The sequence below is a fragment of the Oryzias latipes genome, chromosome 2 (assembly GCF_053564925.1).
Source record: "Oryzias latipes strain Hd-rR chromosome 2, Olatipes_Hd-rR_3.1".
NCBI lineage: Eukaryota > Metazoa > Chordata > Actinopteri > Beloniformes > Adrianichthyidae > Oryzias > Oryzias latipes.
In genome coordinates, this window is record NC_136238.1 from 16256124 (window position 1) to 16283303 (window position 27180).

Consider the following 27180-nt stretch of genomic DNA (forward strand, 5'->3'; position numbering starts at 1 on the left):
ACAGTGCACACAGACAGCTGAGGCAGACAGTTGAGAGAAAATAAAATATCAAAGGTTTTGCTGGTGAAGGCAGTAATGCATGGCTGAGACGGCGGGACAAGGACACCGTTTGTTCTTTAATCCGCTTCCTCATGGAGTTACCGCCGCCGCCATCGCAGACTATGAGCTCAAACATACAAATCAGTGACACAGGAGAGAGAAACTCTCTCGGTTATATGATCTTAGATTTGTTTGTATTCAAGCAGGTTATGGATAGCCGCTATTTCACATTTTATGACTCTCTTAAAACTCAAAATAAAAGCAATCTCAATAAAAAAATACACTCCAATTTTGTAAAACTGCTTTTATTGTGAAACTCCACATAAAAATAAAAAAATACTATGCTTCACTTTTATGGTGAGATCAAAAACAATTGTGGCGATATAAAACTTGAACATAAGCAGGACACTTTTAAAATAATACAGGTTGATCTGTGTTTGACAATAATAAACACCACATTTTTTTTTATTTGAAAAGAAAAGAGAAAAGCCAACGAGGTTTAAAACTACACTGCAGCTCATTTTGGAATGTAAAATTGTTTCAGTCCTCGTGTCTTGGGTTGCATTTGGTTTGATGTGGTGAATCGTTGCCTCCCTCTAGTGGTAGGGGGTTCTCATTGCAGTCATTTCACATGTGCTCTGGGTGGTTCTGCAGGCAGGTGACAAATTCTTTCACGTCTTTGCCCTCAAAGCAGATCTGATAGACGGCCGCAAACAAAGGAAACCTACAGGACAAAATAAATATGATACAATTGGAGGGTTTAAGAAAGACTTTTGAATTTCCAGGAACTGTTGCTTCATTCTTGTGCTGACATGAAGTGGCGCTCGACTTGTCCAAACATGTAACAGATCAGGGTTAAATTATCCTGGAATGACTTGGTTAGAACATTTGATTCCTCACTTGTGGTACAGTGCTACAGACATCTACCCTAAAGACCCACTCCAATGAAACTTGCAGGAGAACTTGCAGGATTGTTCTGATGTTGGAGGTCATTTATAATGAAAAATGAGCTAGATATTGCATTTTTGAGTATTTTTTATGCAAATTATTCTTACACGAAATTTATGAGCAGACATAAAAATTCTATTTGAAAAATGTATTTCTTACGTAGACAATACACTGGGCCACAAGCTCCCTGCTCCACTCCATTCTGATGCATCGACTTGTAGCGATCCTTTTATGTCTTGGTTGTTCCTCGAGCGAGCTGGCATCTGGATCAAAACCCTACGGCTGGATATCTCTGATATTGCCCGCCATTTTTAGATTGGGGGTGTGAGGGGCTGTAAGCTATGGGAGGGAGGGGAGGAGAAAGGGAGGGTGAGATTGCTCCGCGTCAACGGTCATGCCCACAACTCAGAGACGAATTTCTAACCAACTACTGCCGCTCTGCAACAAAAGTATACCTAGAAAACATCACAGGTTTTTGATCTTGACTAAAAACGACATAATCATACTTAAATGGTAAATGGTGTAAACTTATATAGCGCTTTTCTACCTTCTTCAAGGCCCAAAGCGCTTTACAGTCACAGACCCATTCACACACACATTCACACACTGGTGGCGGCTCCGTTGCCGAACACTGGCGGCAACCATCAACCAGAGGCAAGGTGGGGTCTTCGACACATGGGTGGGTAAGGCGGGAATCAAACCTACAATCCTCGGAGCAGAGGACGACCGCACCACTACTGCACACAGCCACCCGGAACACTTTTACAATAGGGAAAAAGAAGATTGGAGTGGGACTTAAGAACAACTACAGTATGACATAGGGACACTGTCTGATAGCATCATCTGTACGTCGTAAGTGTACGCAACTTACATTATCCTTACGAATGCTTCACAATACACTTTCAACATGCAAGACAATGGTACATTCCATTCATAAAAACCCTTACGGTTGCTGCACGAGCCTCAAAGGAACTGCGAGACATACCTGCGCTCCATATAAGATGGGTCGCTACTGTCTTCGACCTTCCACAGGCCCAGACAATCCAAAAACCCGTACGAGTCTAATCCCTATACAGGGAGGCTTATGCTTGCCTCTCAGTTGTGGGCAGGACCGTTCGTCCGAAGCAACCCCTCTCCTCTCCTCCCTGTTGCTGATGGCTCTCAGGTTATAATGCTCTCCCACTAGCTTACGGCCTCTCACACCCCTAACCCAACATTAGCAATGGAACACAAATTGGGAACAGTGTAGGAGCTATCCAGCCATAGGGTTTAGTGCCAGATGCCAGTGTGGGCGAGGAAAATGAAGATGTGACAAATGTTATCTTTTTTAACTGCATATATTTGTCTGCTCCTGAGTCCCAACGATTTGAATAAAGAAATACTCACAAGTGCAATTTTAAGCTTAATTTTCTTAATATATGTCCTCCATCATGAGGAAATGCCACAAGAACAAATTAAAAACACCAAAAACACAATTTCTGTTGGAAAAAGAGCTTGAACAGCGTATCTTTAAACCCTGATCTGCTTCGAAAATCTTTTGGAAGGACCTGGTTGATTCAATAGAACCGCTTTTTGTTTGGATTTTACCCTGACGTGATGAAAGTGTCTTTTCAAACATCACCTAGATAGCAGAGTTTGGCTCTTTCTCACCTAGTCTTAAGCCTAACACACAGCTGCTTCTGTTCAGTCCATGACTGGATTTCAACCTCTTTGTGACATGGATGATCTTTACCAGCTGTTTGGTTAACTGTTTGATCAAACACCCGACTATAATTCTATTATATCCCTGACTTTGTGCGAGTGTACCAAAAAGAGTTGATACTGGTCATTCAACAGAAGGTAAAAATACCAAATATTGATTACATTTAGTTTTTTTTGGTTCCCTCACTGTGCATTTTGTAAATGGATCAAAATAAACATTTTCACAAACTATAAATGTTTTCATTTGTTCTTTTTTTATTTCGATTATGTTGGCTTTTTCTAGTGATGCCAAAATTCTTGGTATAAAACCGACCCGTACATTTAACCACTGAACCCAATAGTGGGGAAGGTTTATCGTTGCATTCCTACTGCATACCAGTACGTTTACGTTGAAATGTTCAAAACAAGCGATAGAATTTTTTTTGTCATGGTGTAATACACAAACTATGTGTCTAACAAGAACAAAACCATGACCGAAAAATGTAGGCTTGTAGAGAATCGTTGAATCTCTAGTTTTTTTCGTCCTCTGCGCTCGCAGCGTGTAGACTCACTTGTTGACCATGGCCCGTTTCTCCAGAATCCTGTAGACCTCGGCTGACGTCTGTGGACCCTGCAACTTTTGTCCATTAAGCATCTCCGCCTCCAGCTCTGCAATCGACTGAGGAAGCAGACAAAAATGTTAAAAGTCGATATTTTTTCAGCTATTGTTCAGAGACTAATCATGTCATTTCCGGTTATAAGTTCTTGTATAAGAAAGATCATCAAATTAGAACTTGTTTTGGTTATTCAATGTCAGCATGAAATAGGATGTTTACCCACTTTGGATGTTTTGACGAAGGCCTCGGCCACCTTGCGGTTGCGTCCTCCGTAACAGGTGGTGATGAGGTCGGCCACTCCGCAGCTCTCCAGGAACGTTCCAGATCTGACTTGTTCTTTGCAGAAGAGTTTGGCAAACGCGACCATTTCCATCAGCCCCAGCCGGATTACGGCTGCTTTGGTGTTGTCGCCAAAACCGAGGCCGTCGCAGAACCCGGCGCCGACTGCCACGATATTCTGGCCACAATCAAATAGAAATGTAACAACAGAATTTTGTTTGTTTTTTTATTAACCTAATAAAGTGCGATCAGTTTGAGCGTACCTTTAAGGCTCCACACAGCTCCACTGTGTCACTCTCGGGAACGACGGTGATGCGAAAGTTGGGGGTCTGCATTAGCTCTTTGAAGATGAGGCCATTTCCCTCGTTTTTCGCTCCTGCGTTGACGGGGAAAGGAATTCTTGAAAAACGCGACAGACAGAAAAAGAGAAGTTCGAACGGGACAAACAAAAGACAGGCGTCTAACCGATGGTTGTTTCACAGAACTTCTCGTCTGCCACCTCGTTGGCGATGTTGGCCCCCATTAGGACGCTGACATCAATCTCCAGCTTCTCTCTGATGATGTCAGAGATGAGCTTTAGGCCCTCTGGTCCCTCGTCGATGCCCTGGAGACCAAAAACCCCCATCTCTTAAAAACACTTTAAGCGCACATTCACGGTGGCAGCATCGCTTCGCACCAGGTTATTTTTGGCTCAGATGAGATTGTTCAGTAAATGTGAACCTGATGAACTCTAGTGCGGCTAAAGCCCGGCTCTACGGAGGTGATTTTCATGTAGCTAAGAAAACAAAACAAACCAAAGCTTAAAACTGAATCCGGAATCACGTAAAAGTTGAGGGTGGTGTAGTAACTATTATAACATCTAAGACGTTATTCAATCGGATGACAGGTGGGACGTTTGGTTTTCTGTGGTCTTTGGTTCCATCAAAACAGAAAAACGCGTCATTCAAATTGAACAGAAAAGTAACAAAAACTGTATGACTGACTATCTTAAAGTCTCACTCTGATCATCTTTTGATCTATTGTAAACGCTTTCCCAGTGCACTTTTAATTATAATTGTGCGTTTTTTTTTATTTTAAAGTGTTTTCTACGACAGTTTCTGCAGAGCAGCAGTAGTTTATTAGAAATTTGTTTCCAAGTTGTGGGCGGGACCTTTGGAGTGAAGCAATGCCCATTGGTTTGGGTCTTTAAGTTCTACTTCTACTTCTGGGGTGGTCGTGATGCAGAGGTACAGGAGTCTATCTTTAAACGAAAGATCGCAGGTTCGTTTCCCGCACTGCCCGAGTGGTACACGTCTCATTTATCATTCTACTTCCTCTTTTCATCACCAGAAAATCCCACACCCATCCCCGAGATCTTACTTTGATGAGGGATATCCCAATAGCTCCCGGCGCCACGTGAGGCTTCATCTGGTTGCAGAGTTTGTTGATGAACTGGTGTGGAATTACAAACACGAGGATCTTTGCATCCTTCACGGCATCTGTGATGTCGGGGACAGCCACCTGGGGATTCATTGATCTGTTAAAACAATCCTCAGTACACAGTGGGATGAAATGTGAAAAGGACCATACGGTGTTGCATTTTTTCTGGTACAAACCAAAATGGAGCATCATTGTCTAGATATAACAAAAGATACCAGACAAGCTTAAAGAAAAGTTGCTGATTCTTTTAGGAAGTAAAGCTCAGTTGTGTTCTGGAGGCTGCTGCTGCTGTTTAAAATGTAATCGAAATGCGACCTGTAACCATGGAGTTCAAAGAAAGGTCTGAGACCCACAAGTCTCACAGGATGCATTGACACTGTTAGAAATTAGGTCTATTTTAGTCAACCATAAAGGTCCCAAAAGAATTGGTGCAGACTCCAACAAGAATCTGTCTACTCCACTGAAGACCTACTAAAAAAAAAGAAAGAAATCAGTGCCAGGTCCATCTAAAGGTTTCAGGCAACCTCATTCTATTACTGGACCCAATTTAATTAAAAAATATATGTTATCAAGAACTATAAACACCCAGATCCAGAACTGTTTGTTTAGCCATCCAAATAGTCCTTGTTGCCACAGGTTACCAAATGTACAGCAAGTCCCGTCAAGAAATTTCTGAAACCCTAATACATTCAGTACTGTTGTGTCAAAGGAGAAACGGTTGAATGACAGTAACCCAGATACAAAGTAGGTGCAGTAACTTTCTTTAAAGACCACCGTTTTTCATCTGGCTTCCAGATTAAGGTATAGTCAAAAGGCACCTACACGGGTGCTGCAAGTTTTTGGGTTGTCCAGGCTTGTCGAGGGTTGTAGCGAAGTGTGGACGGTTCAAGGCGCATTCTAAGGCGCCTTGCAGTCTCCTTGCGGCTTGTTAAAAACAGAACATGTGATTGTTCAAACTGTGGTAGGTGTATCGTGAAGTATTCATAAAGTTAATATAAGTTATATGTACTTATGACATATGGGTGAAGCTATTACCCTAACATCGTACTCTAGTCATTAGCAAAGCATTGGTCATGACTGCCCTTATATATAGATATGGAATGTATGCAGGAGAAGAATGGGCAAACCTGTAAATAGCATGAACATATCACGCAAAACCATGAGCAGCTTGCAGGATTCGGTGGGTGGATTGAGTTGAGAAAAATAAAAAATATATACACGACTCGTCTCGTCTGCATCTCACTTACTTTATCTTTAGTTACCCGTGCACACTTTATAAGTCTTTAGAAAAAAATTACATGACCATTTTCTCCGTGTGTGTGCTCACCAAATGATCTACGACCTTGATTTTTTTGTGGGGGTCAATTGCGTGACCTGCACAGGTTTGCCCATTTTTTTTGCCCGCAGACAGTCTTTATTTAACTGAAAGAGCAGTAATGACTAAGCCACTACTAAAAGACAGCAATTGATTTTATTGGACTAGCAGCTGCATCCCAGCCATTTATTTTAGGTGCGGTGAAAGCTGTAGTGGTGTAAAGCTCAATGCAACTGGACCTGACCACAGCGGAGACACTTTTTCTGTTTCTTCTCCACCTGGCAATTTGACAGAGGTGTCTTGGTTGAGAGGCTGCCAGGAAACTGGAGTGCGTGAATTGTGCCGCATGAACATTTTGGTGGAAGAGGAGTTTGTGATTGAACCTTTTTACAGCACAGCCTTAGCTTCAATGTTTACATTCGTTTGACACTTCAACTGTTTACGCAATTACCGTAATTGCCCAACGGACTGTCATCCTCATGCATACATGTTCTCACAAACTCCACTCTGCAATAAGACCCAAAGGATTACCCCCAACCCCCCACACAACCGAAAGACACAATATATAGATACAGACTCTAACAACCCCTACCCCCATAAAAAGACTGCTGCTAAATGCACATAGTCACAAAAAGTTTACACTGAATGCTGGTTTCTATTTTATGTTATTTTATTAATCTTATTTTATTGGTATTTTTATTCTCTGATTGCCATTTTATTGCTTGCTTTTTGCACTGCCATGCTAATGAGAAACATCTTGTCTCACCTGTGTATTTCATTGCAAATACCATGTGTGGAATGACAATGAACCAAATCTTGAATCTTGAATTGCAGCGGATTCTGATATGCAGCTTTTAACAGGAGTGAAGTACTTACGCAATCGACATAAATCAGCTGATTCTGTCGCTGAGGAAAGCGGCTTCACGCAACACTTTAAGTTAGCAACGCGTTAGATTTCGGTTCAAAGCCGATATCAAAAGCCGCTTTTCTCTGCGTCAGAATCAGCTGATTCATGTTGAATGTGTAAATGGTTGGAGTTTTACTATGTCAACGAGAGTGTGGTAATACTGATGATGAAGGATTAACATACACTACATTACCAAAACTATTCGCTTGACTCACATATGAACTGAAGTACCATCCTATTCCTAACCCATAGAGTTCATTATTATGTTGGTAAACCTTTTGCAGTGATTACAGCTTCAACTCCTCTGGGAAGGCTGACCACAAGGTTGAGGAGGAGTGTGTTTCTAGGAATTTTGGACCATTCTTCCAAAAGCGCATTGGTGAGGTCACACACTGATGTTGGTGGAGAAGGCCTGACTCTATCGGGTTCAGGTCAGGACTCTGTGCAGGCCATTTAAGTCCATCTTCACCAGACTCTATTATCTATGACTTTATGGACTTTGCTTTCTGTACTGGAATACAGTCCCGTTGGAAGAGGAAAGGGCCCGCTCCAAACTGCTCTCATTCAGAAGCAAACAGAGTTCCTTTCACTGGAACTAAGGGGCCAAGCCCAAGTCCAGAAAAACAAGCCCACACCATAATTCCTCCTCCACCAAAATTCCCACTCGGCAAAATTCAGTCCAAAATTCTCCCGTTCTCCCTGGAACCTTCAAACCCAGACTTGTCCATCAGAATCCCAGATGGAAAAGCCTAATTTATCACTCCAGACAAGGCGTCTCCGCTGCCCTAAAGTCCAGTGGGGGCGTGCTTTACACCACCCCATGTGACGTTTTGCATTGCACTTGGTGATGTTTGGTTTTGCAGCTGCTCGGCCATGGAAAACCCATTCCATGAAGCTCTCTGTGTACTGTACTTGGGTTAATCTGATTAAATCTGAGTTAATCTAATTCTTTTTTATTTAACTTGTTCTGTCCAATAACTGAGAAAAAAGATGGGAGCTGAAGACCTTTAGTGTTGGACAGGTTTTACTATTACAAAAAGAGGTTATGTATTTTCAGGTAACCAGGGTGTAAAGTTGTATAAATCCCTTTTTTTTTCTTCAATTATTTTTATTTATTTATTTATTTATTTTTTGCTTCTAAACACAGAGAAGGATGGATGACTTATGATAAGGGCCAGTTGTGCAGGAAATAAAACTTTATTGACATATTTCTCTAATTACACATTTACCTTTTAAGCGTAAAAACATTGCTTGAATACTAGAGAAATACAAAGAAACTCTGCTCTTTTATTCAAAGTATTCAAAATCCTTTTGTATTCAAAATATTCACAGTATTATTTCCCAGCCAAACAAATAACTTTATACTTTTAGAGGTGACTTACAATTATGATGAGTTATAAGTATACACAGAGTTATTAACAGTTTTTTTTTTTTACTGTGGACATAATAAAAATCATTTGTAGAGGAATAAAGTCATCCGTGGGTCAAAGTGAACTATTTTTATCCAAGTTTTTTCTTCTTTAAAAAAAGCTCTCAGTTTTCTACGGAAATTGGTTTAACATCAAAGCTAAACTCACCACGTTCTTGGGCAGCATGTGACCCGGCAGATACTTGACATTTTCGTGCTCCGTGTTTATGATCTCCGTGAGCTTCTTCCCGTTGATGATCTCCTCAAAGACCCACATGTTCACCATTGGGTCGAAGCGGTTTGACGCTTTGACATTGTGCCCGATGATTTTGGCAATAGCTGAACCCCTGCAGGGAAAAAAAGGTCAGGATTTTAATGACGAAAAGGTTCCACAGTTAAACATTGGTGCCAAACATTAATATTTTTTTAATGACCCACTCCATTGAAAATTGTGTTTTTAACATGTTCTTGTGGCATTTTTCTAATGATTGGGGAATTGATTTTAAAATTGAATTTCTGATATGTTTTTTTTAATCGTTTTAAATAAGAAGCATACAAAGAAAAAGCAGTTTGAAAAGTAGCATATTTGTGACGTAAAAAAAAAAAACAGGGCAGGCCACAAACTCCCAGCTCCACTTCATTCTGGTGCATCCACTTGTAGATGACTAGATCCATGTACGTCTTTCTTTTCCTGGTCAAAGCTGGCGTCTGGCCGTCTACAAGTGGATGCTTTAGAAAAGCAGAGCACACGCCCAGAGTATTTTCCGCGTAATCTTTTCCAAATGGCAACCCTTTATCTGCTCATGATTTTCAGCAATTTGAATAAAGAAATAATCGAAAATCCATTTTAAGATCTTTATGTTTGACCTCTATCAAAAAAATGGCACAAGAGCATATTAAAAACACCAAACACATGACTTCCATTGACTTTCACCAAAGTGGATCATTATTGTTTGCAGTTTTGAAAATACAACATTTTCCAGCTCAACCTACTACAGCACCCCAAACCATGGTCCAACTTCCACCATGCCAAGAACGGATTTGTATCCAGTTCCCATACAATTTCTTCACAAACCTACATTCTTTTAAAGTGTAAGATATGAAACCAATAATAATAATCATTTCTTTGTTTGTTGTTATTAAGGAAGAAGCACCATGATTCAGTTCATCTCGCTTTAGTCTAAGTACAGAAAAAAACAGGACAAATCATTCCTTTCTCTCATTTTGCCGAAGCAAATCGGTGTAAGGCCTCATAGATTACCTATGAAGCCCGTTTACATCTGCTTAATCATTAATCCGGTTTCAGTTAAATGGTGACTGCGCCTCATGACACGAGGCAACAATTACAATGCATCGAAAAACTCCAAAATAAAAGTCACCAGTTTCCAGATCCAACGATGCAGACTTTCTTCCCCGGCATTGTGAAGGTGTGAAGTCCTTTATATTTCCCGGAACAGCCTGTTCTGTGACACACGGCTGCGGAGACTTCCTTAACCGCCTTGTAGCACACTGCAGACAATAAACTCCGCCTTTGAATCGCCACGGTTACGCCTTTTTTTCCCACCAACCTTCAGTGAAAACCGTTTCTAACCTTGTATGAAAAGGAACCACCGACGTTTTCAACACATATTTAATACTAGGATGGTTTCGCTTCTATTTTGAAGGACTGTGGCATACACCGTCGAGGTCTAGTAATAGAAATCCGAAGGACATTTACATGAGAATAAATCCAACGAAAAGCGGTATAAAAGGAAAAAGTGTCGCTTATGAATATTGATTAAATTAAAATGTGATTACGAACTATAAATTATCTTCGGTCCCCCAAAATCGAAGGACATGAGAGGTTGACGGAAGCAGTTGTGGAAGGCACTTCCGGTCACTGGATTTTCAAAATAATCTCCCAGCGTAAGACAGCGTTTCATTGAGAAAAGTAGTTGAACCGTTGACATTCAGAAAACAAGTTCGAGATCTTATAATTTTGTGTTGACATATAAGCTGAATTCAATGCAAAAAAATGAATTAATACTGCTAAAATGTATTACCTGAAATAACACAAAACACTACTTTTGATTGTAAAAAATAAACGGACTATTTTAAAGTAAATTTTAAAGAGGAAGTGTGATGTCAAAATAATACTTTTAGACAAATTATCTAATATTTATATACTAATGAATAAATATCTGTTTAGGTGGGGTTCTGTTCTAACATACTCTATTAGACTATCAGTACAAAAATATTTAACCGAAAATAAAACCTTTTGCGAGCCAAATTCCGAACTCACGAATTTGATTAAATTTGTCATTACTTAACAAAAAAGAAAAATGAAAAATATTAAAATTAAATGAAACAAATTTTCAAGACAGCAAGGGGTTCTTTTCTGACATATGCTTAATTCGCTAAATAGTGAACTGTTGCAGGGTGTTCATTAAAGTTCTTGAAAATAAATAAATAAATGAATAAATAAATAAATAAATAAATAAATAAATAAATAAATAAATAAATAAAATCTATAAATGAAAAAAGGAACCGTTCCTGGTCTTTCTGAACTTTTTTTTTTAATGCGGACGTTGGGTTTCGTCAGCGGTCACGTGACCGTTTTTCTGCCGAAGCAGTAAATATCAGTGAGCTAGCAGACACAGGGGGTCACACCGTTAAATCCCGGTCCTCCACACGCCGAGCCATGGCTCGCATCTCGTAGCCAGCTGACCTCCCAGTTTTTGCCGGAAGTTGCTGGTTCCTTGATGAAAGGAACGGCCGGTCAGAGAAAACAAAAAAACTTTACAAATCTCGGAAAGCTACATGAGCTAGCCTAGCAAGCTGAGTTGACGACAGGAGGAGGTTTGTTTGGCTTTTTCCTCTCTCTCTCCTCCACCTTTATTTTTTTATTTTTTGTTGCCGCGATGCAAGGCGAGACTGCGGCGATACGGGTGCTGGATAACGAAACAAAAGTGGATGCATTCCCCCAAAACAGAACCCCGAGCTCGGGGAGAGCTAGTGCCAAGAGCTGGCAGTACAGGTGGGCGGCACTTTAGCATGCTAATGTAAGCTAGTTAACTGTTGTTTGTCGAATGAATGATGACGAAAGAAGTGATAGTGTTAGAGTTAACCGACTGGTTTAGGTGACTCACGCTGCCCTTTAAACTCTGTCCTCATACAGTTTCACAATTTGTCTTCCTTTCCATAGCGATCACATGGAGAATATTGATGGTTACCTGATGAAATACACCAATCTAGTGACAGGCTGGCAGTACAGGTGAGTTCGTAAGGGTCACGTGGCTTCCTTTTCCCCCCAGATTTCAAAACCGCTTCCATCAAAGTGTTGTTTTTCAGGTTCTTCGTGCTCAACAATGAAGCGGGCTTGCTGGAATATTTTGTCAACGAACAGTCGAGGCATCTGAAACCCAGAGGAACTCTCCCCCTGGCCGGAGCTGTCATCTCCCCCAGTGATGAGGACTCCCACACCTTCACGGTCAACGCCATCAGCGGGGAGCAGTACAAGCTCAGGGGTGGGGATTTATTTGGTTGCAGCAAGAAGCTGCTTTTGTTTTTAGCCTTCTGTCATCGTCCATCCTGTATTGATCTGGGTGTTGTCCATTATCTGCTGCTGGTGAGAGTGAGGATCGATTCTCTGAGTACCTGTAATCATCTTTCTTCTGCCTTCTTTGTGTCTGAAGCTTGCGATGCCAAGGAGAGGCAGCATTGGGTCAGCAGGCTGCAGATCTGCACACAGCACCACACGGAGGCCATGGGGAAGGTAAAGCCACACCCCCTCTGATGGGTTGCGCTCCACTGACGTCTTAGTGGCTAATTTATTGATGCAGCAGGAGAGGGAGCGTCTTTGAGAGAACACGACCCCGATGGTTCGCATTCCTGAGTTGGAAAATCAGCCGAGCGGTTGTTTATGTAAACATGGATCGTCTTTCAGCCTGTGTGTAATCATTTTCATTGATCTGCAGGCTGTTTTAACTGCCCACAGCCCACTTTTGTTGGCACACTGGAGAAGTGGACAGACTGAAGGCTCTGTTTTTAGCTGTGGCTGGAAATGGAAATCCCTTGTAGACATGACACTTCTTTGACTTTCTGCTTAATTAATGTCTCACTCGATCATCTTTTGATCTATTGTAAAAGCGTTCCTGGTGGTCTTTTAATTATGATCGTGCCATTTCTGCAAGGTGGCAGTAGTTTATTAGAAATTCACCTCTGATTTGTTAGTGGCACTGTTGGTGTGAAGTAAGCCCAACCCATTTTCCCATCAACCAATTGTTTACATGCTCTCCTGCTAGCTTTTAGCCCCTCATACCCCAAACCTAATGTTACCAGTGCAAAAAAAATTGGGGAGCAATATAGGGGCTACCCAGCCATAAAGTATTGAGCCAGATGCTGGCTCAGACGAGGAAAATGGAGACGGACCGTATTTTCAGCACTATAAACGGCACTTAAAGCCTCACTTTTTTTCTTCACAAAATGTTAGTGCGCCTTATATATGGATTAAATCTGTTTGTGCTTACTGATGTCAAAGTGATTTAGAGTAATTCATGGCACGCTTTTAAAATGTATGGTTGGATGTTATTGTGAATACTAGCCCCATTAACATGTAGCAGTGTCAAATGTGCTTTTTGGCATAGTCACTGTAATGTTTATTTTGACAGATTCAGTCTGTTTTTTACGTGTTGCAAACAAGATTGGGAGTTGTGCGGGTTAAGTGTGCACGCAATCAGGGACTCTGATCTGACAGTGACGTTTGATTGGCGTCCTTTTCAAAACACTGAAGTGTTAACTGGTTGAGAATCAACCAGTTAACACCAGAAGTAAATTATTCACGGTTGGAAGCTATGACACCCAGTTTTCATACATTGCAATAGATCAGCAAAAGCAAGATTTGAACTGTTTGACATTTCGCACCAAACCTCTTCCAACTGTGAGTACATGCATTATTATCAGGGAGCCACAGACCTGTGAACACCATATGCTGAATGCCTGTTCAAAAACCCGCGTTCAGCGCATTCTTGGTCGTGCCACACATGCCTGGTGTATACAGAGCTTTACGGGTTTTGTAAATGCGCTAACGTGACTAACGCTTCTAACGTGGCCCGTGTTTTTGATGTGGCTAACATGTAGAGTGTTCCCGAGTTACTGCGAACGCAGTTAAGTCTGACAGACTCATCTCTGACTCGTGGCTTGGATAATGCGCCTTGTAGTTTGGTGCGCCTTATGCAGTGGGACAAAAAAGTATTTAGTCTACCACCTGTGCAAGTCCTCCCACTCAGAAAGATGAGTGAGGCCTGTAATTTTCATCATAGGTATACCTCAACTATGAGAGACAAAATGAGGGAAACAAATCCAGAAAATCATATTATCTGAATTCTTTTTTTTTAAAGAATACTTTAAAGATTTTTAAAGAATTTAGTATGGAAAAAATCATAACTTTTCTTTTTAGGCCATATCGCCCAACCCTAGGATCTTGTCCTCTGCAAGTGGATGCATAATAATTGATAGGAGCCAGCCAATTGTAGCTCGTAATACAATTTTGAACGTAATTTCCTTCATGTATGTCGTTCATCATCAGAAAAGTACTACAAGAACATATTAAAAAAAACACAAGAAACCCCACAATTTTCTTTTGAGTGGGTTTCACGACGATTCAGTCCCGGTTTCTGGTGTTGGCGGTCACCGTACTGTTTCTTTTACTTTCAACCTTCTGGAACATCATCGTCCAATGTTGTAAACACACCTGAGCGCAGGTGCCCGCCTACTTTTGCACAAACAAGTTATTTATATGCGTACAGGAATGATAACTGCTTGTTGTGCGTTAAGGTTTGTGCAGTCAACAGTGTGTGTGTGTCTTTGGACAGACCCAGCCTTTTTGGTAAACATTGTCATGTGAAATTAACAAGGATTTTTTTATTTTTTTAGACTATAAGTTGCTCTGGGGTATAAGTCGCGCCAGCAAGATAAAATGTAGAAGGCACACCACAGTATAAGTCGCACTTTTGGAAAAATATATTTAACAAAATATGGAATGGACATTTTATTTTAAAAGGCAAATCATAAAAACAAAATATATAATATACTGAATATGTGCACACTTCACTACCTTGACACCTACGATGCCCCCAAGTGGTTGTTTCCATTTTTTTTTTTTTTATATATTACACAGGTGCTTTAGGTGTATTTGGGTATATTCAAACTGGACACATTTAATTCGCGAGTTCTTTTCCCTCCAATATTTGGGAACTATTTTTAAATTTGAACTCACCCAAGCAGACCCTGGTGAAGGACCATGAACTGCTCTCCAACCGTTGTTTGAAGGCGGTGTCGGCCATTTCCAATCGGACTGAGGTCCAGTTTGCTCTGAGGTTTCTCAGGCTGGAATCCGTCCTCGAGGCGAAAAAAAAAAACCGGACCTAAACGACCGCTATACCCGATCGACACGTGATGTAAACAGATTAAGCAATGATTGTTGTTTTATCAAACAGAAAAAAGGGTCCAACTAATTTTTGATTGGAATGTTTATTTGAACACTGCTGAAAACACTTCTTACATGCTTTTCTGTTTCATGTTATGCAGCACGCCCCCAGCGCTGCTGTGATGTCACCCTGAAAGCTACCTTAACCGAATTCTCTTAAGATTTATCCTATGACACCACAGCGATGAGACACAGCAACTCCTTGAAATGTGGTTGGATGACTGCAGGCTCATGGACACAGTTTTTAACGTGGCACACATTGCTTCTCACTGTTTTCTCGACAGTTTATGTGTCATAAACACTTAGCGTACTTTCATACTTGACCTTATGAACCTCCTTGCAGCATGCCTCAGCCATACCTAAGTAGCAGTAAAATGTGTTGTACCGGACGTTGATACAGACGTTCAAAATCGGTCAGCGAAATATAAAGTTTGAATAAGAGAACTATTCCAAAAAGGACTTCCATAGTTTCTCCACATTTGCTTTGCCCTGCCCTCGCAATTCCTGACGAATGACTAAAGAGTCGCATGGTTTTGTTTACAAGCTTTGGTAGTCCGCTTGGCGCCGGTCTGAATACACACGGTCCACGCAATATTCAGGACTCGATCTGGACAAACTTGAACTGACTTTGTCCAGACCAAATTAATTTTCCAGTCTGAATTACAGTCCCTTGTGCTCAGAAAATTATGATAATCTCGAGATACTTGTTGATTATTTTTGTCATCCTACCCCATTCTCTTTAACCCTTGTGCTATCCTATGACCCCACCCTTACATTGACGTGTTCTCCCTACCATGACAAAGGTGGATAAAGGTGGAAAGATTTCATGTAATCCATGGACACCAGTGAACATCACAAATCATTGAAGAAAAAAGGTTCAGAGCACTGTCTAGTGGGTCTAGATGACCCCACTCCCAATGTTAAAGTGCCTTGGATAGCACAAGGGTTAAAGACCAACTCGGACCTACTGATGAAAATTGTGTTTTCTGTGTTCTTGTGGCATTTTTATGATGATGCACATCGTCATTAAAATTATATATTTTCGACCAAACAAGAACAATCTTTTTCGAACAGCATTTTTTATTTTCTCCTGATTCACAATACTTTGAATAAAGGGCCCAGAAATGCAATTTTGAGTTTAATATGCGTTTTATGTCCTCCATCAGAAAAGTACAGGTAAAAAAACACAAACACCTTATTTTTTTGAGTGTGTCGTAATAAATTGTGTTTTTCTGTTGTTGTCTTGTAGTGTAACCCCCCTCCCAAGTCACGCAGCTTTTCCACGGCGTCCCAAGGCAGCGGCAGCTCACCCATGTCTTTGCGCCGGCCTAGCCAAAACCCCACCTCCCTGTTCAGCTGGTCACAGGCCCATAAGGGCTCGTCGGTGTACTCAAGCAAGAGATCGCTGTTGCCTGACCACCTGATTGAAGCCAGAGAGGTTTGAAATAGTTTGTTTTGTTTATTAAAAAAACTGAAGGTTTACTGTAATGTACATTTTCTTAATCTTTTTTTACTTCAAATTTTAGTAGTCTAATAAGCTAAAAACAAAGTGCAAAGTAAGGCAACGTTGACATGAACTGCAGTTGTATTTAACAGCAGAGGGCTAGGATCTGATTTCTGCCATACTAAACAACTGATACAGTGAGTCAACTGTTTTTTTGTTGATTAGAAAAAGGAACAAAAACCTGAGCAATGCAATCAAAACGTCATGATTGTTTGCTCTACAGAGAATTGTGACCACGGTGTGGCAGTATTAACTAAATTATATATTTGTTAGCCATTTAAGGCACCAGAGGGCGCTGTTTCCACCTTTTCACATTCTTCCTGAGTGAACATATTGGTTCTCTCTCCAGATGATGAACCAGGCCCAAGTCCAACACAGAGATCTGATCCAGAGCATAGAGGGCCTCCCGGCGGCCCCCAGCCTTTCCCCCCTGGACCAGGATCTGCTGATGCTTAAGGCCACCTCCATGGCCACCATGAACTGCCTCCATGAGTGCCTGCACATCCTGCACCTGCAGCAGGTAGCCCGACAGAGAAGCTCTTTGGGAGGTCAGTGGACAACAAACGGTTAAAAGTTTTCTTATTTTATTTCTTTATTTAACTGAACAGCAAAATGATTCATTTTGATTGAAAGAAAAACGAGATTAATTATTTGCCTGAAGTTCTTTGAAAATTATTTGTACTAAAATAAGATTTCACAATTTAAATCATGGAAATATTTTAAGGTGACTCACAATTTTCTGTATTTTTATGGGAAAAAGGTTGCTTTTCTTATGAAAAGGAAACTAATTAAAAAACTATTAAAAACAACTTAGGCTGTAATTAGACTGGATGCATTTTGTTCGCTTAAAGTTAACCGGAGTTTGTTACTAATGTTTATCATTTTGGTTTTTTCAGCTTGCGCCACAGTTCCTGTATTCAGTTTTTACCGCATACCAATAAAAAATATGCGAGCAACAGGGGAATGCCATTTTTTTTGCCACGCTAACGTTAGTCAAAATGTACAAACTTTCCCTATGCCCAAAAATAATTTTCATTGAGTGTGTGTGCAATTTTTCTGAGTTTGAAGGCCCGTACACACCGGGACGAATATTCGCCAGGCGTTATTCGCCAGCGTTTTTCGCCACGTCTTTTGTGTTCACACCCAGGCGATTTTCGCTGACGATGAGCCGAGCGAACATGCAATTTCCTTCCCTGACATTAGATGGCGCTTAATGTAAACAGAAATACTCCTGTACACAAGGTGGCGCTGCGCAACTTTACGATTCTTAAAGTCGCTTTTCACTCAGAAGAAGATGGCAAGTATTTACGCGCTTGTCAGAATCATACAAAGAAAACATGAATATTTCAAGCATCAGTAGCTCCAACTGGTACTTGGTAAGGGGATATTTAAGAATGTCCGTCATTATTTCTTCGCGGCAGTGTAGACGCTACTTGGCGTCTAACTTCTTCGCTGGTATGTGTGCTCAGCAAGGCAGTTTTGTGTTTGAGCGCCCCCAAGTTGTGTTTTACTGTAACTTCAGAAGCTCCAGGCACGTGTGCAAAAGCGCCATTCTCATTGGTCGAATAGATTTCGACGCGACGCGTCGGAAAAAAAAAACGAACCCGAGGCGTTTTTTTTTTTCGACGCTTTGGCGCGTGGCGTTTTTTCGCCTCGGTGTGCACACTCTCATTGGTGCCCTTTGTTTAGTCACGAGGCGTTAAACGTCGGCGAAATTCGTCCCGGTGTGAACAGGCCTTGAGTATGTGGCCCAGGCAAAATGTTTGCTCAAAGGCAAAGTAAGAAAGGAGAAATGCATCAACAATATTGCAGTCGAGGACTGCTGCAGAATATAATAAAACACGTGGACGCCATTATTATTAATAGTGAGTTTTCCAAAACATTTTGACCTAGACCCCAAAAATATTTCTAAGTTAAACAGATCAAAGACAAAAAGTAAACGCATTGTGTTTCCTGTCATGTTGTTCTAACCTGCAACAAACGTTTTACTTGGTGCTTTTACCAGACTCGCCGCCGCTCTGAAAAATCAGATCACGGCGTTACACGTGCCCGTCCTCACAATCCGGGCAAACCATTCGTGCCTGCTTGACAGTGGAATTATTTTGAATTATTGATGGGGGGAACCATACCTGTTCTCAACACCTGCCTTCACTGTAATTAGATCTGTGTTGCCGAGGTGTCAGCCTGCAGCGCTTTGACAGCTCCACTTAGACTTCACTCACGCCGATCGCCATAAAGTAAAGTCGTTGGTTGAATAAATGTGTCGGATTTACTGGCTGCTTATGTTTCTGCTCAGGATCATATGAAAATTTGCCCCACTTTTCTTCTGCCGATCTTGTTACTCCATGTATATTTAATCAGGACAGGTGCACGGCAGCAGCCAATCAGGTTCTCTCATATGGTTAATTCAAACAAGACCCGCCCACTTTGAGACAAACGTGAAACGGGCAGTGTTGCTTGGAGAGGCTTTGGCCTATCAGAGGGCGAGGACGCTTCCCGATACCTGTTGATCCAGAAGGTGTCGGGTTGCAGTCGCTTGGCGGCAGGGCAGCTGTCGGTCCAGTCTGCCGGCGTGCTGCGTGGTGTCAGGGGGCCTTGGGAGGGAGGGGGAAGCACCATGAGCGCCTCTCAACGTGCGTCTCCCATGTCGTCCCTCGTAGGTCCCACCATCGAGTGGCTGGAGCCCAAAGTGCCAGACATCCTGAAGAACGGCAGCAGCTCCCTAAGCAGCTTTGCACCTGGGGAGGGCCCGCTGGAGGGGGCAGCACTGGAGCTAAACAGCCCCGAGTCCTGCAGCTTCTCTGGGGTAAAAGAAAAACTATATTTAAACATGCTAAATTTGTCAAACTTTTTGTTTCAACTCAATATTTTTTTCAATTTTCCATCTGATTTGAAAATGTTCCTAACTTGCACTTCCCCTCCACTCTGTTAGGAGCAGGAGGAGATCGATCCAGACGATGAGGTGGAGGACTCCTTCACGGACAAGGAGGAAGACCTGTGCGCCGTGGAGGAGGAGCGCAGCGTCATCCTACACCTGCTGTCGCAGCTGAAGCTGGGCATGGACCTCACACGGGTAGGTCGAGTTCCCAGCTGCCAAACCATCCCCAGAAATGAGACTTTCTATGTAGCAAATGAGGAACACTCATTTATTTATGCGGAAGCTTGAGACCGACTGTTGAAAACTCCCAGTCACTTGAAGAAGAACCGCTACAAGCGCTGTTCTTGTAAACTTGACAGCTTTAATCTGTCAGGAGAAAGGGGGAAATTCACATGTTTATGAATGTTCATTTTAGAATAGTTGTGTTAACTGTCATATAAGTTGTACATATAACAGTTGGACATATAAGTTGTTTGCGGAGAATTTATTGAAATGAGTGAAAATACGGCATGAAAAATGCGGGAAACCATATTTGATCATACGCCCTTTTCACTATAAACAAAATTTTTACTTGGTATGTCTGTTTTTGGACATATGCCCTATGCATCTAAAAAACCATATCAGTGCATATTCTTTACGAATAAAGAAATACAACTTAGCATATTATTTTTTAATGTTGCCAAATGTTTTATATCACTATACAGTGATTCAGAGAGAATTTAATTGGAAATGTCGCCGCCAAATTAAAATGCAATAAAAACCTGAAATAAACCCAGGAAACCTCTTCATTTAATTATTTGTATATAATTATTTTCCTCAAATTTCTTTTGACCAAAATTAACTTATTTTAAATTTGAACAATTAAAAATAAGACTAAAGATTCTTACATTGTTATGCAGCAGAGGACATTTATTGTGATAAAATCCTTTTTTTGGCCTGTTTTAAAACCAGCAGACAAACAGAATGGTACTTTTAACAATATTATATATTTAATCTTTTTTATAAACCTGGGTTTGATTTTATAAAAGAAAATAAAAAGCAAAATAAAATAAAAAATACTCATGCAAAATATGTTTTGTGTAATATTTCATTTATTTATAGCTTATTATGTTTTTAAATATAATTTAGAAGATTGTCAACATTAATACACATAATGCCTTTGGATGGATAATTTCAAGATAAAATGTTTTTGTTTTTAAAAATCAAACCCTTCATAATAAAATGAATTTTACCCGTTTAACCTTTAACCTAAAATTCTATTGGTTTATAATTAATTTATTTTATAATTCCCTCCTTTTTGCTGCTCCTTGTCAGCAGTAGAAATCAGGAGGCTGTAGAATCAATGTTGCGATCGTTTTCCAGGTTTGAATGACCTTGTGAAGTGAATTGAGCACTTCTTACTCTGTAATTATTCAGACAGACACCCAATCCTGTTCTTGGGTTTCTGGTTTATCTCTGAGTCCTCAGATGAAGATGTAATCTGCAGCTAGAGATCAGGGCTGCTTTATGTGCTGGTCGCTTCAAAAATAAAAACCCTGAAAGTGTTCAAATGGAACAAAGCTGTCACTCTGCTCCAGGTGGTCCTCCCTACTTTCATCCTGGAGAAGCGCTCCCTGCTGGAGATGTACGCCGACTTCATGTCTCACCCGGAACTCTTCACCGCCATCACAGACGGCGACAGCCCAGAGAAGCGCATGGTCCGCTTCGTAGAGTACTACCTCACCTCCTTCCACGAGGGCCGCAAGGGCGCCATTGCCAAGAAGCCCTACAACCCCATCATTGGCGAGACCTTCCACTGCTCCTGGCAGGTTGCCAGAGGGGAGGACACCACCGGGGAGTCCCCGCAGGTTAACTCAGAGCCTGTGGCCTCCCAGGAGCCATACCTGCTGCGCTTTGTGGCAGAGCAAGTATCCCATCATCCCCCTGTGTCTGGCTTCTATGCTGAGTGCCAGGAGAAGAAAATGTGTGTGAACACGCACGTGTGGACCAAGAGCAAGTTCATGGGGATGTCTATTGGTGTCTCCATGATAGGGGAAGGTGAGGTATTTATTTATTTATTTTTTTTTTTATTCTTTTTTTTTTTTAGCCTTTTATAATATTAATAATGGATCCGATTTTTCTGCTCAAAGCGCTTACAATGTGTATTTTTTTTTTTATTCACTCCTTATTCATGCTTGGAAACCTGGTGATGGTAAGCTACTGATGTAGCCCAGCTGCCCAGAAATAAATACATAAATAATAATAATAATGTTGGTTAAACACAAAGAAACAGGCCAGCATTTAGTTATGAAAATTCTGTACAAACAGAAGGTAGTGAAGCAGATGGAACACACTGAATGAGAAATGTATGCAAGAAGTCAGTTTTCCTTTTCCTTTGGGGCTGGAACGCTCTTTTAAGGATAACAGTCATCTGTAAAGACCCACGCTGATCATCTTTTGTTCCATTTTAAAAGCGCTCCCACTCGCCTTATAATAAACAATAATTATGATTGTTGTTTTTAGCCAAAATAAGATAATAAAGAAAAAAAAACTTATTTTCTTCTATATATTTTCTGCAAAGGGGCAGTAGTTCATTAGAAATTCACTTCTGAGTTGTGGGCGGGACCTCTGGCATGGAGCAACTCTGCCCCCCCCTCCTCCCATTGCTGAGAGCTCTCTGTTTACAGTTTTTACACATGGATCTAGTCATCTACAAGCATCTGGAATAGGGCGGAACAGGGAGCTTGTGGCCTGCTCTTTGTATTTTCTTCCTCACGAATACCTTTTTTTTTTCATACTGTGAGTCATGTGATTCTGAATTATTTGAATGAAGAAATACTTAAAGAGCAATTAAGCTCAATTTTCTTTATAAATGTTCTCCATCAGAAAAATTATATCAAGAATATGCTAAATCATTTGGCCTGGCCACAGGTGTATAAAATTAAGCACTCAGGCTTGCAGATCTTTTTTTTTTTTTAACAAACATTTGTGAAAGAATGGGCCGCTTTCAGGAGCTCAGCGAATTCCAGCGTGGAACTGTCATAGGATGCCTTCTGTGCAACAGACTCAATTGTGAAATTTCCTCGCTCCTTAATATTCCACAGTCAACTGTCGGCTCTATCATGACAAAATGGAAGAGTTTAGGAACAACAGCAACTCAGCCACGAGTTATGTTGGCCACATAAACTGATGGAGAGGGGTCAGCAGATGCTGAATCGCACAGTGCAAAGACTTTCTGCACAGTCAATTGCTACAGAGCTCCAAATTTCATGTGACCTTCAGATTAGCCCAAATACAGAACGGAGACAGCTTCATGCTGAGCAGCTGCATCCAAGCCACACGTCACCAAGTGCAATGCAAAGCGTCGGATGCAGTGGTGTAAAGCACGCCGCCACAGACTCCTTCTCTGGAGTGATCAATCAGGCTTTTCTATCTGATAAACTGATGGACGAGTCTTGTGCCGAGTGGGAAATTCAGTGGAGGGGGAATTATGGTGTGGGCTTGTTTTTCAGGACTTAAGCTTGGCCCCTTAGTTCCAGTGAAAGGAACTCTGTTTGCTTCTGAATGAGAGCAGTTTGGAGCGGGCCCTTTCCTCTTCCAACATGACCGTGCACCAGAGCACAAAGAAAGGTCCATGAAGACATGGATGACAGAGTCTGGTGTGGATGAGCTTGACTGTTTTATCAGGTCCTGACCTGAACCCGATACAACACCTTTGGGATGAATTAGAGCAGAGACTGAGAGTCGGGCTTTCTCCACCAACATCAGTGTGTGACCTCACCAACGTGCTTTTGGAAGAATGGTCCAAAATTCCTATAAACACGCTCCTCACCTTTGTGGACAGCCTTCCTAGAAGACTTGAAGCTGTAATAGCTGCAAAGGTGGACCGACATATTATTAAACTGTATGGATTAGGAATTTGGATAGTACTATTGTTCATAATTGAGTAAAGGCATTTTTAGAAATAGTGTACGAAACCAAAAAAAGCAATTTTCATCGGAGTATGTCTTTATTCGTCTTCAGATTTAGATAACACTCCAAACAAAAAGATAACTGTACTTGAATCCTTTCTTGTTTTTCCACTAAGGCTGCCTCCATTTGCTGGAGCATGACGAAGAGTACACCTTCACTCTGCCGTGTGCCTACGCTCGCTCCATCCTCACCGTGCCCTGGGTGGAGTTGGGAGGCAAAGTCAACATCAACTGCGCCAAATCTGGCTACTCGGCAGTCATCACCTTCCACACCAAACCCTTTTACGGCGGCAAGTTACACAAGTATGCATCTGTTGTCTTTACCAGCAATGCAAATGTGTCCACTGTAGGGGACATTCTAAACCTGCATATCGCTCAGCCAACTTGGATAAACTCCTTTTGGTATCCGCAGAGGTAATCGGCCTCTTGCAAAGGATTCGGTGGGGTTTAAGAAAATAAAATAAAAAATCGATGAAACCTGCCTGCGTCTCACCCACTTCAGCCTTACTTCCCCTTGCATGTTGTATAAGTGTTTGCTATGACCTGTTGCCCACACCACGGCAGTAGAATAAAATGTGCAAGAAAATTTTCTCTACAGTCTCACAGAGAACTTTCACGCGGGCCAACTCCATCCCCGTACAACTTTGCCCATTTTCAGACAGCCCATGACTAAGGCATGAGGATATGCCTAAGGCTTGTCTGAGGATATGTTTATCTTAACCCTTGTGCTATCTTAGAATGACCCCACCCTTACATTGACATGTTATTCCTATCATGACAAAGGTGGATAAAGGTGGAAAGATTTCATGTAATCCATGGACACCAGTGAAGATCACAAATCATTGAAGAAAAAAGGTTCAGTGCTCTGTCTAGTGGGTCTAGATGACCCAACTCCCAATGTTAAAATGCCTAGGATAGCACAAGGGTTACACATGGGAAAATCTCAATTGCAAAGATGACTCTTTAGCGTGACAGGCTTTACCAGTACCAGTTGTACTGTTCTTTTTTGCGTAAATCTCTCGCATATGTGTGACTATCTTCTGCTTTTCCCACATCAAGGGTGACTGCAGAAGTGAAGCACAACCCAACAAACATGGTGGTGTGCCGAGTCCAAGGCGAGTGGAACGGCATTCTGGAGTTCAGCTGCACTAGTGGTGAAACCAAAGTGGTGGATGTCACCAAGCTGCCCGTCACCAAGAAGCGAGTCCGACCCACGGAGAAGCAAGGGCCCACTGAATCCAGGTCAGCTGGAGGATTCTTGGAGTGAGTTCCGAAAGAAAAATCCCAGTGACTGACTGTTGTGTTTGGATGGCTGTTTTAGGCGTCTGTGGCAGCACGTGACGGAGGCGCTACGGCAGAAGGACATTGAGAAAGCCACAGAACACAAGAGGCTTCTCGAGGAGAGGCAGCGGACGGAGGAGAGGCACCGCGCTGAAACGGAGACGCCGTGGAGGACCAGACACTTTGACAAAGAGGTGAGTCAACAGAGATTTCCTTTCTCACTTTTGGTTCTGAAGAGCAGAACATTAAAGCATTAAACCATCCATCCCACCTGGTTTTTGCAGGGTGAAGCCTGGCTCTATCACAAACCACTTTGGAAAAACTCTGCATTCCAGTCTTAGTTTCTTTGCGCTTCAGTTCAGATTTCAAGGATTTAGGAACCAGTCAAATTGAAGAAATGAAAACGATATGCAGCAGGAGAGGAGGAAGAGACAAACAACCGGAGGTCTTCACGCTCACCAAGCCTCCAACTACAAAGCAATGTACGGCTGGTCAGGTTCTTTGAAATAATCTATTGATGAAAACAGCCTTAAGACGGTTTGATGAATGGCACTCGACCTGAGGATGCTCTTTTTTTTTCTTTTTTTTTTTTTTAAAGCTGTGTGCTCTGATTTCAGAGCAGTCCCTTCACAACTGCAGCGCTGCCTTTTCTCAGGCTGGGAGACAATTTTAAAGATGCTGTTACCTTTCTCAAGTCAGTCAAAATAAATTGCTTTTGATTCTATATTATGCATATTTCAAGTCCAAATGAAGTGGTCAACAGAAAACTTGGCAAAGCTGCTTTAGCGGGTGGAGACATTGATCTGTCCTCCTCCCCTCTCTAATCAAAAAATTCAAAATGTTTTTTGTTTCAAGGGATAGCTCAAAAATTTAATTATTGTCCTAATTTCATTTTCTTTTCCAGTTTAGGACCTTTTCTCACTGTTTATCAACTGTCTAAAATACCCCTCCAAAAAAGTTCAAAATGTCTTAACAAGAATTTAATATCCTAAAAATGGATCTCATTTAAAAAAAAATTGCGCAATATATGCAGCACCACCCATCTGAAAAATCGTCTTTTTTCCCTTACAATATGCAGTACACATGCAAGAGAATAATATGCATTTGTTCACAAAATGTATATTTTTATCACTTCCCCCGCACTATGTATTATAATCATACAATTTTTGAAAACGGCATTTAAAAAAAATACTTTATGCACATCATAAGTATGACATAACTGATTCATTTACAAAACTAAAGTTACAATAAACTCCTGGTGATAAACTTGTGACAAATGGCTTATAAAATTGATTTAATTTCAGTAAAATATTGGTGATAAACATGTAATAAAGGGTTTATAACTTGAATTTAAATTCTTTAAGAAGTGTACATATATCAGTTATTACATGTTTCAGTTATACATACTGAGCTGTTCATGTCCGTGCTCTTTTAACCAAATGCCGTTTACATTGGATTTTTACTGTTTCCCTCATTTTTGTCATAAATAACAAATTCATAAAATTGTTTAAAAAAACATTTCAGTTGTTGGTATAGAGGCCGTCGACAGGATGAAATGTGTATTCCTCACACTGCTGGAGAAGCATGCCTTAAATCGGGTGAAATAAATGTAAAAAACGGAACGAAAAAGGTGAACTTCTGGATCTGCTTTATTTCAAATTCTGAATGTAGGACAAAAGTTCAATTTTATTTTTTTCACGGAATGCAGATGCGTAACAATTGAATGCGTTTTTCTCTTCTATCCTGCGATTTTAAATGCTCTTATTTTTTAGGGCAAGTGTCTTTCTTTCTTTTTTTTTTTGTTAGGTTTAATCACTCTATTTTTTTTTAATCCCCTTTGAAAATAGATTTTAGCCTCTCAATGCCCCTAACTAAAAACTGTTAACTTCACTCCGCCATCGATAAGCTAACCCCTCCCTTTATTGGTGCCTTATGCAACTCTATACAGTCTTATCAGTTACTTACAAGACCGATGCAAAGATGAATTTACTGTTTTGGTGTGATTATTCATTTCCTTTCTTAAGAATCCGTGCTTAATTTAAGAGAAATCGATTGAGCACTTTTAATTTGTTCTTTTTTTATTCTATTGGTTGTCTTGCTGACCTGTAAATGCACTGATGTTAAAAGTAACCTGATGTTGTACAAAGATGGGTGTGTGATAATAATTAAAGTTGTGTATCGGTTGGAAGAGATGTTTGTGTCTTTGTGGACAAATTCTCTACCTTTTTTATTTTTAATGTTAACAAAATAAAAAATACTAATGAACACAGAATTGCAACCACATGTGGGGGCACAATCCAGTGCTTTCATGCGCCACTTCTAAGTCCAAATAATGGTGTCAGGAAGTGCATTAAATGTAAACCAAAGTCAAATCAATCAGGCAAACAGAAAAAGTATCAAGATAAAAACACAATTTATCAAGAGCCATACATACACTAGGTTGTTTTCTAGGTTCTTTCTAGAATAAAGGTGTCTGTAAAAACTGCAAA

At 41.0% G+C, this 27180-nt stretch overlaps 2 protein-coding genes across 3 annotated transcripts; one reads left to right on the top strand and one right to left on the bottom strand.

The window, feature by feature from the left end:
- Positions 1-328: 328 nt before the first annotated feature.
- LOC101155171 (glycerol-3-phosphate dehydrogenase 1-like protein) lies at positions 329-10471 on the bottom strand. Of its 2 annotated transcripts, XM_078933483.1 has the most exons (10): positions 10410-10471; positions 10204-10300; positions 9992-10121; positions 8782-8959; positions 4923-5063; positions 4029-4167; positions 3827-3939; positions 3508-3741; positions 3240-3346; positions 329-763 (listed from the first exon to the last, which is right to left on the bottom strand). In XM_078933483.1, exons 3-10 carry the CDS (start codon positions 10030-10032, stop codon positions 667-669), a joined length of 1050 nt encoding a protein of 349 aa, XP_078789609.1. In that variant the 5' UTR covers positions 10033-10121; positions 10204-10300; positions 10410-10471; the 3' UTR covers positions 329-666. The 2 variants fall into 2 exon arrangements, with proteins under 2 accessions (XP_078789609.1, XP_078789613.1); XM_078933487.1 differs by lacking the exons at positions 10204-10300; positions 10410-10471 and having other exon boundaries at positions 9874-10027.
- Positions 10472-11146: 675 nt separating this feature from the next.
- Positions 11147-26879, top strand: LOC101162665 (oxysterol-binding protein-related protein 11). Its single transcript, XM_023964782.2, has 13 exons — positions 11147-11628; positions 11797-11865; positions 11943-12118; positions 12287-12366; positions 16328-16516; positions 16932-17130; positions 19243-19388; positions 19515-19655; positions 21038-21497; positions 23527-23713; positions 24470-24652; positions 24732-24885; positions 24976-26879. The coding sequence occupies exons 1-13, from the start codon at positions 11513-11515 to the stop codon at positions 25030-25032; spliced, it is 2157 nt and encodes a 718-aa protein (XP_023820550.1). The 5' UTR covers positions 11147-11512; the 3' UTR covers positions 25033-26879.
- The last annotated feature ends 301 nt before the right edge of the window (positions 26880-27180 follow it).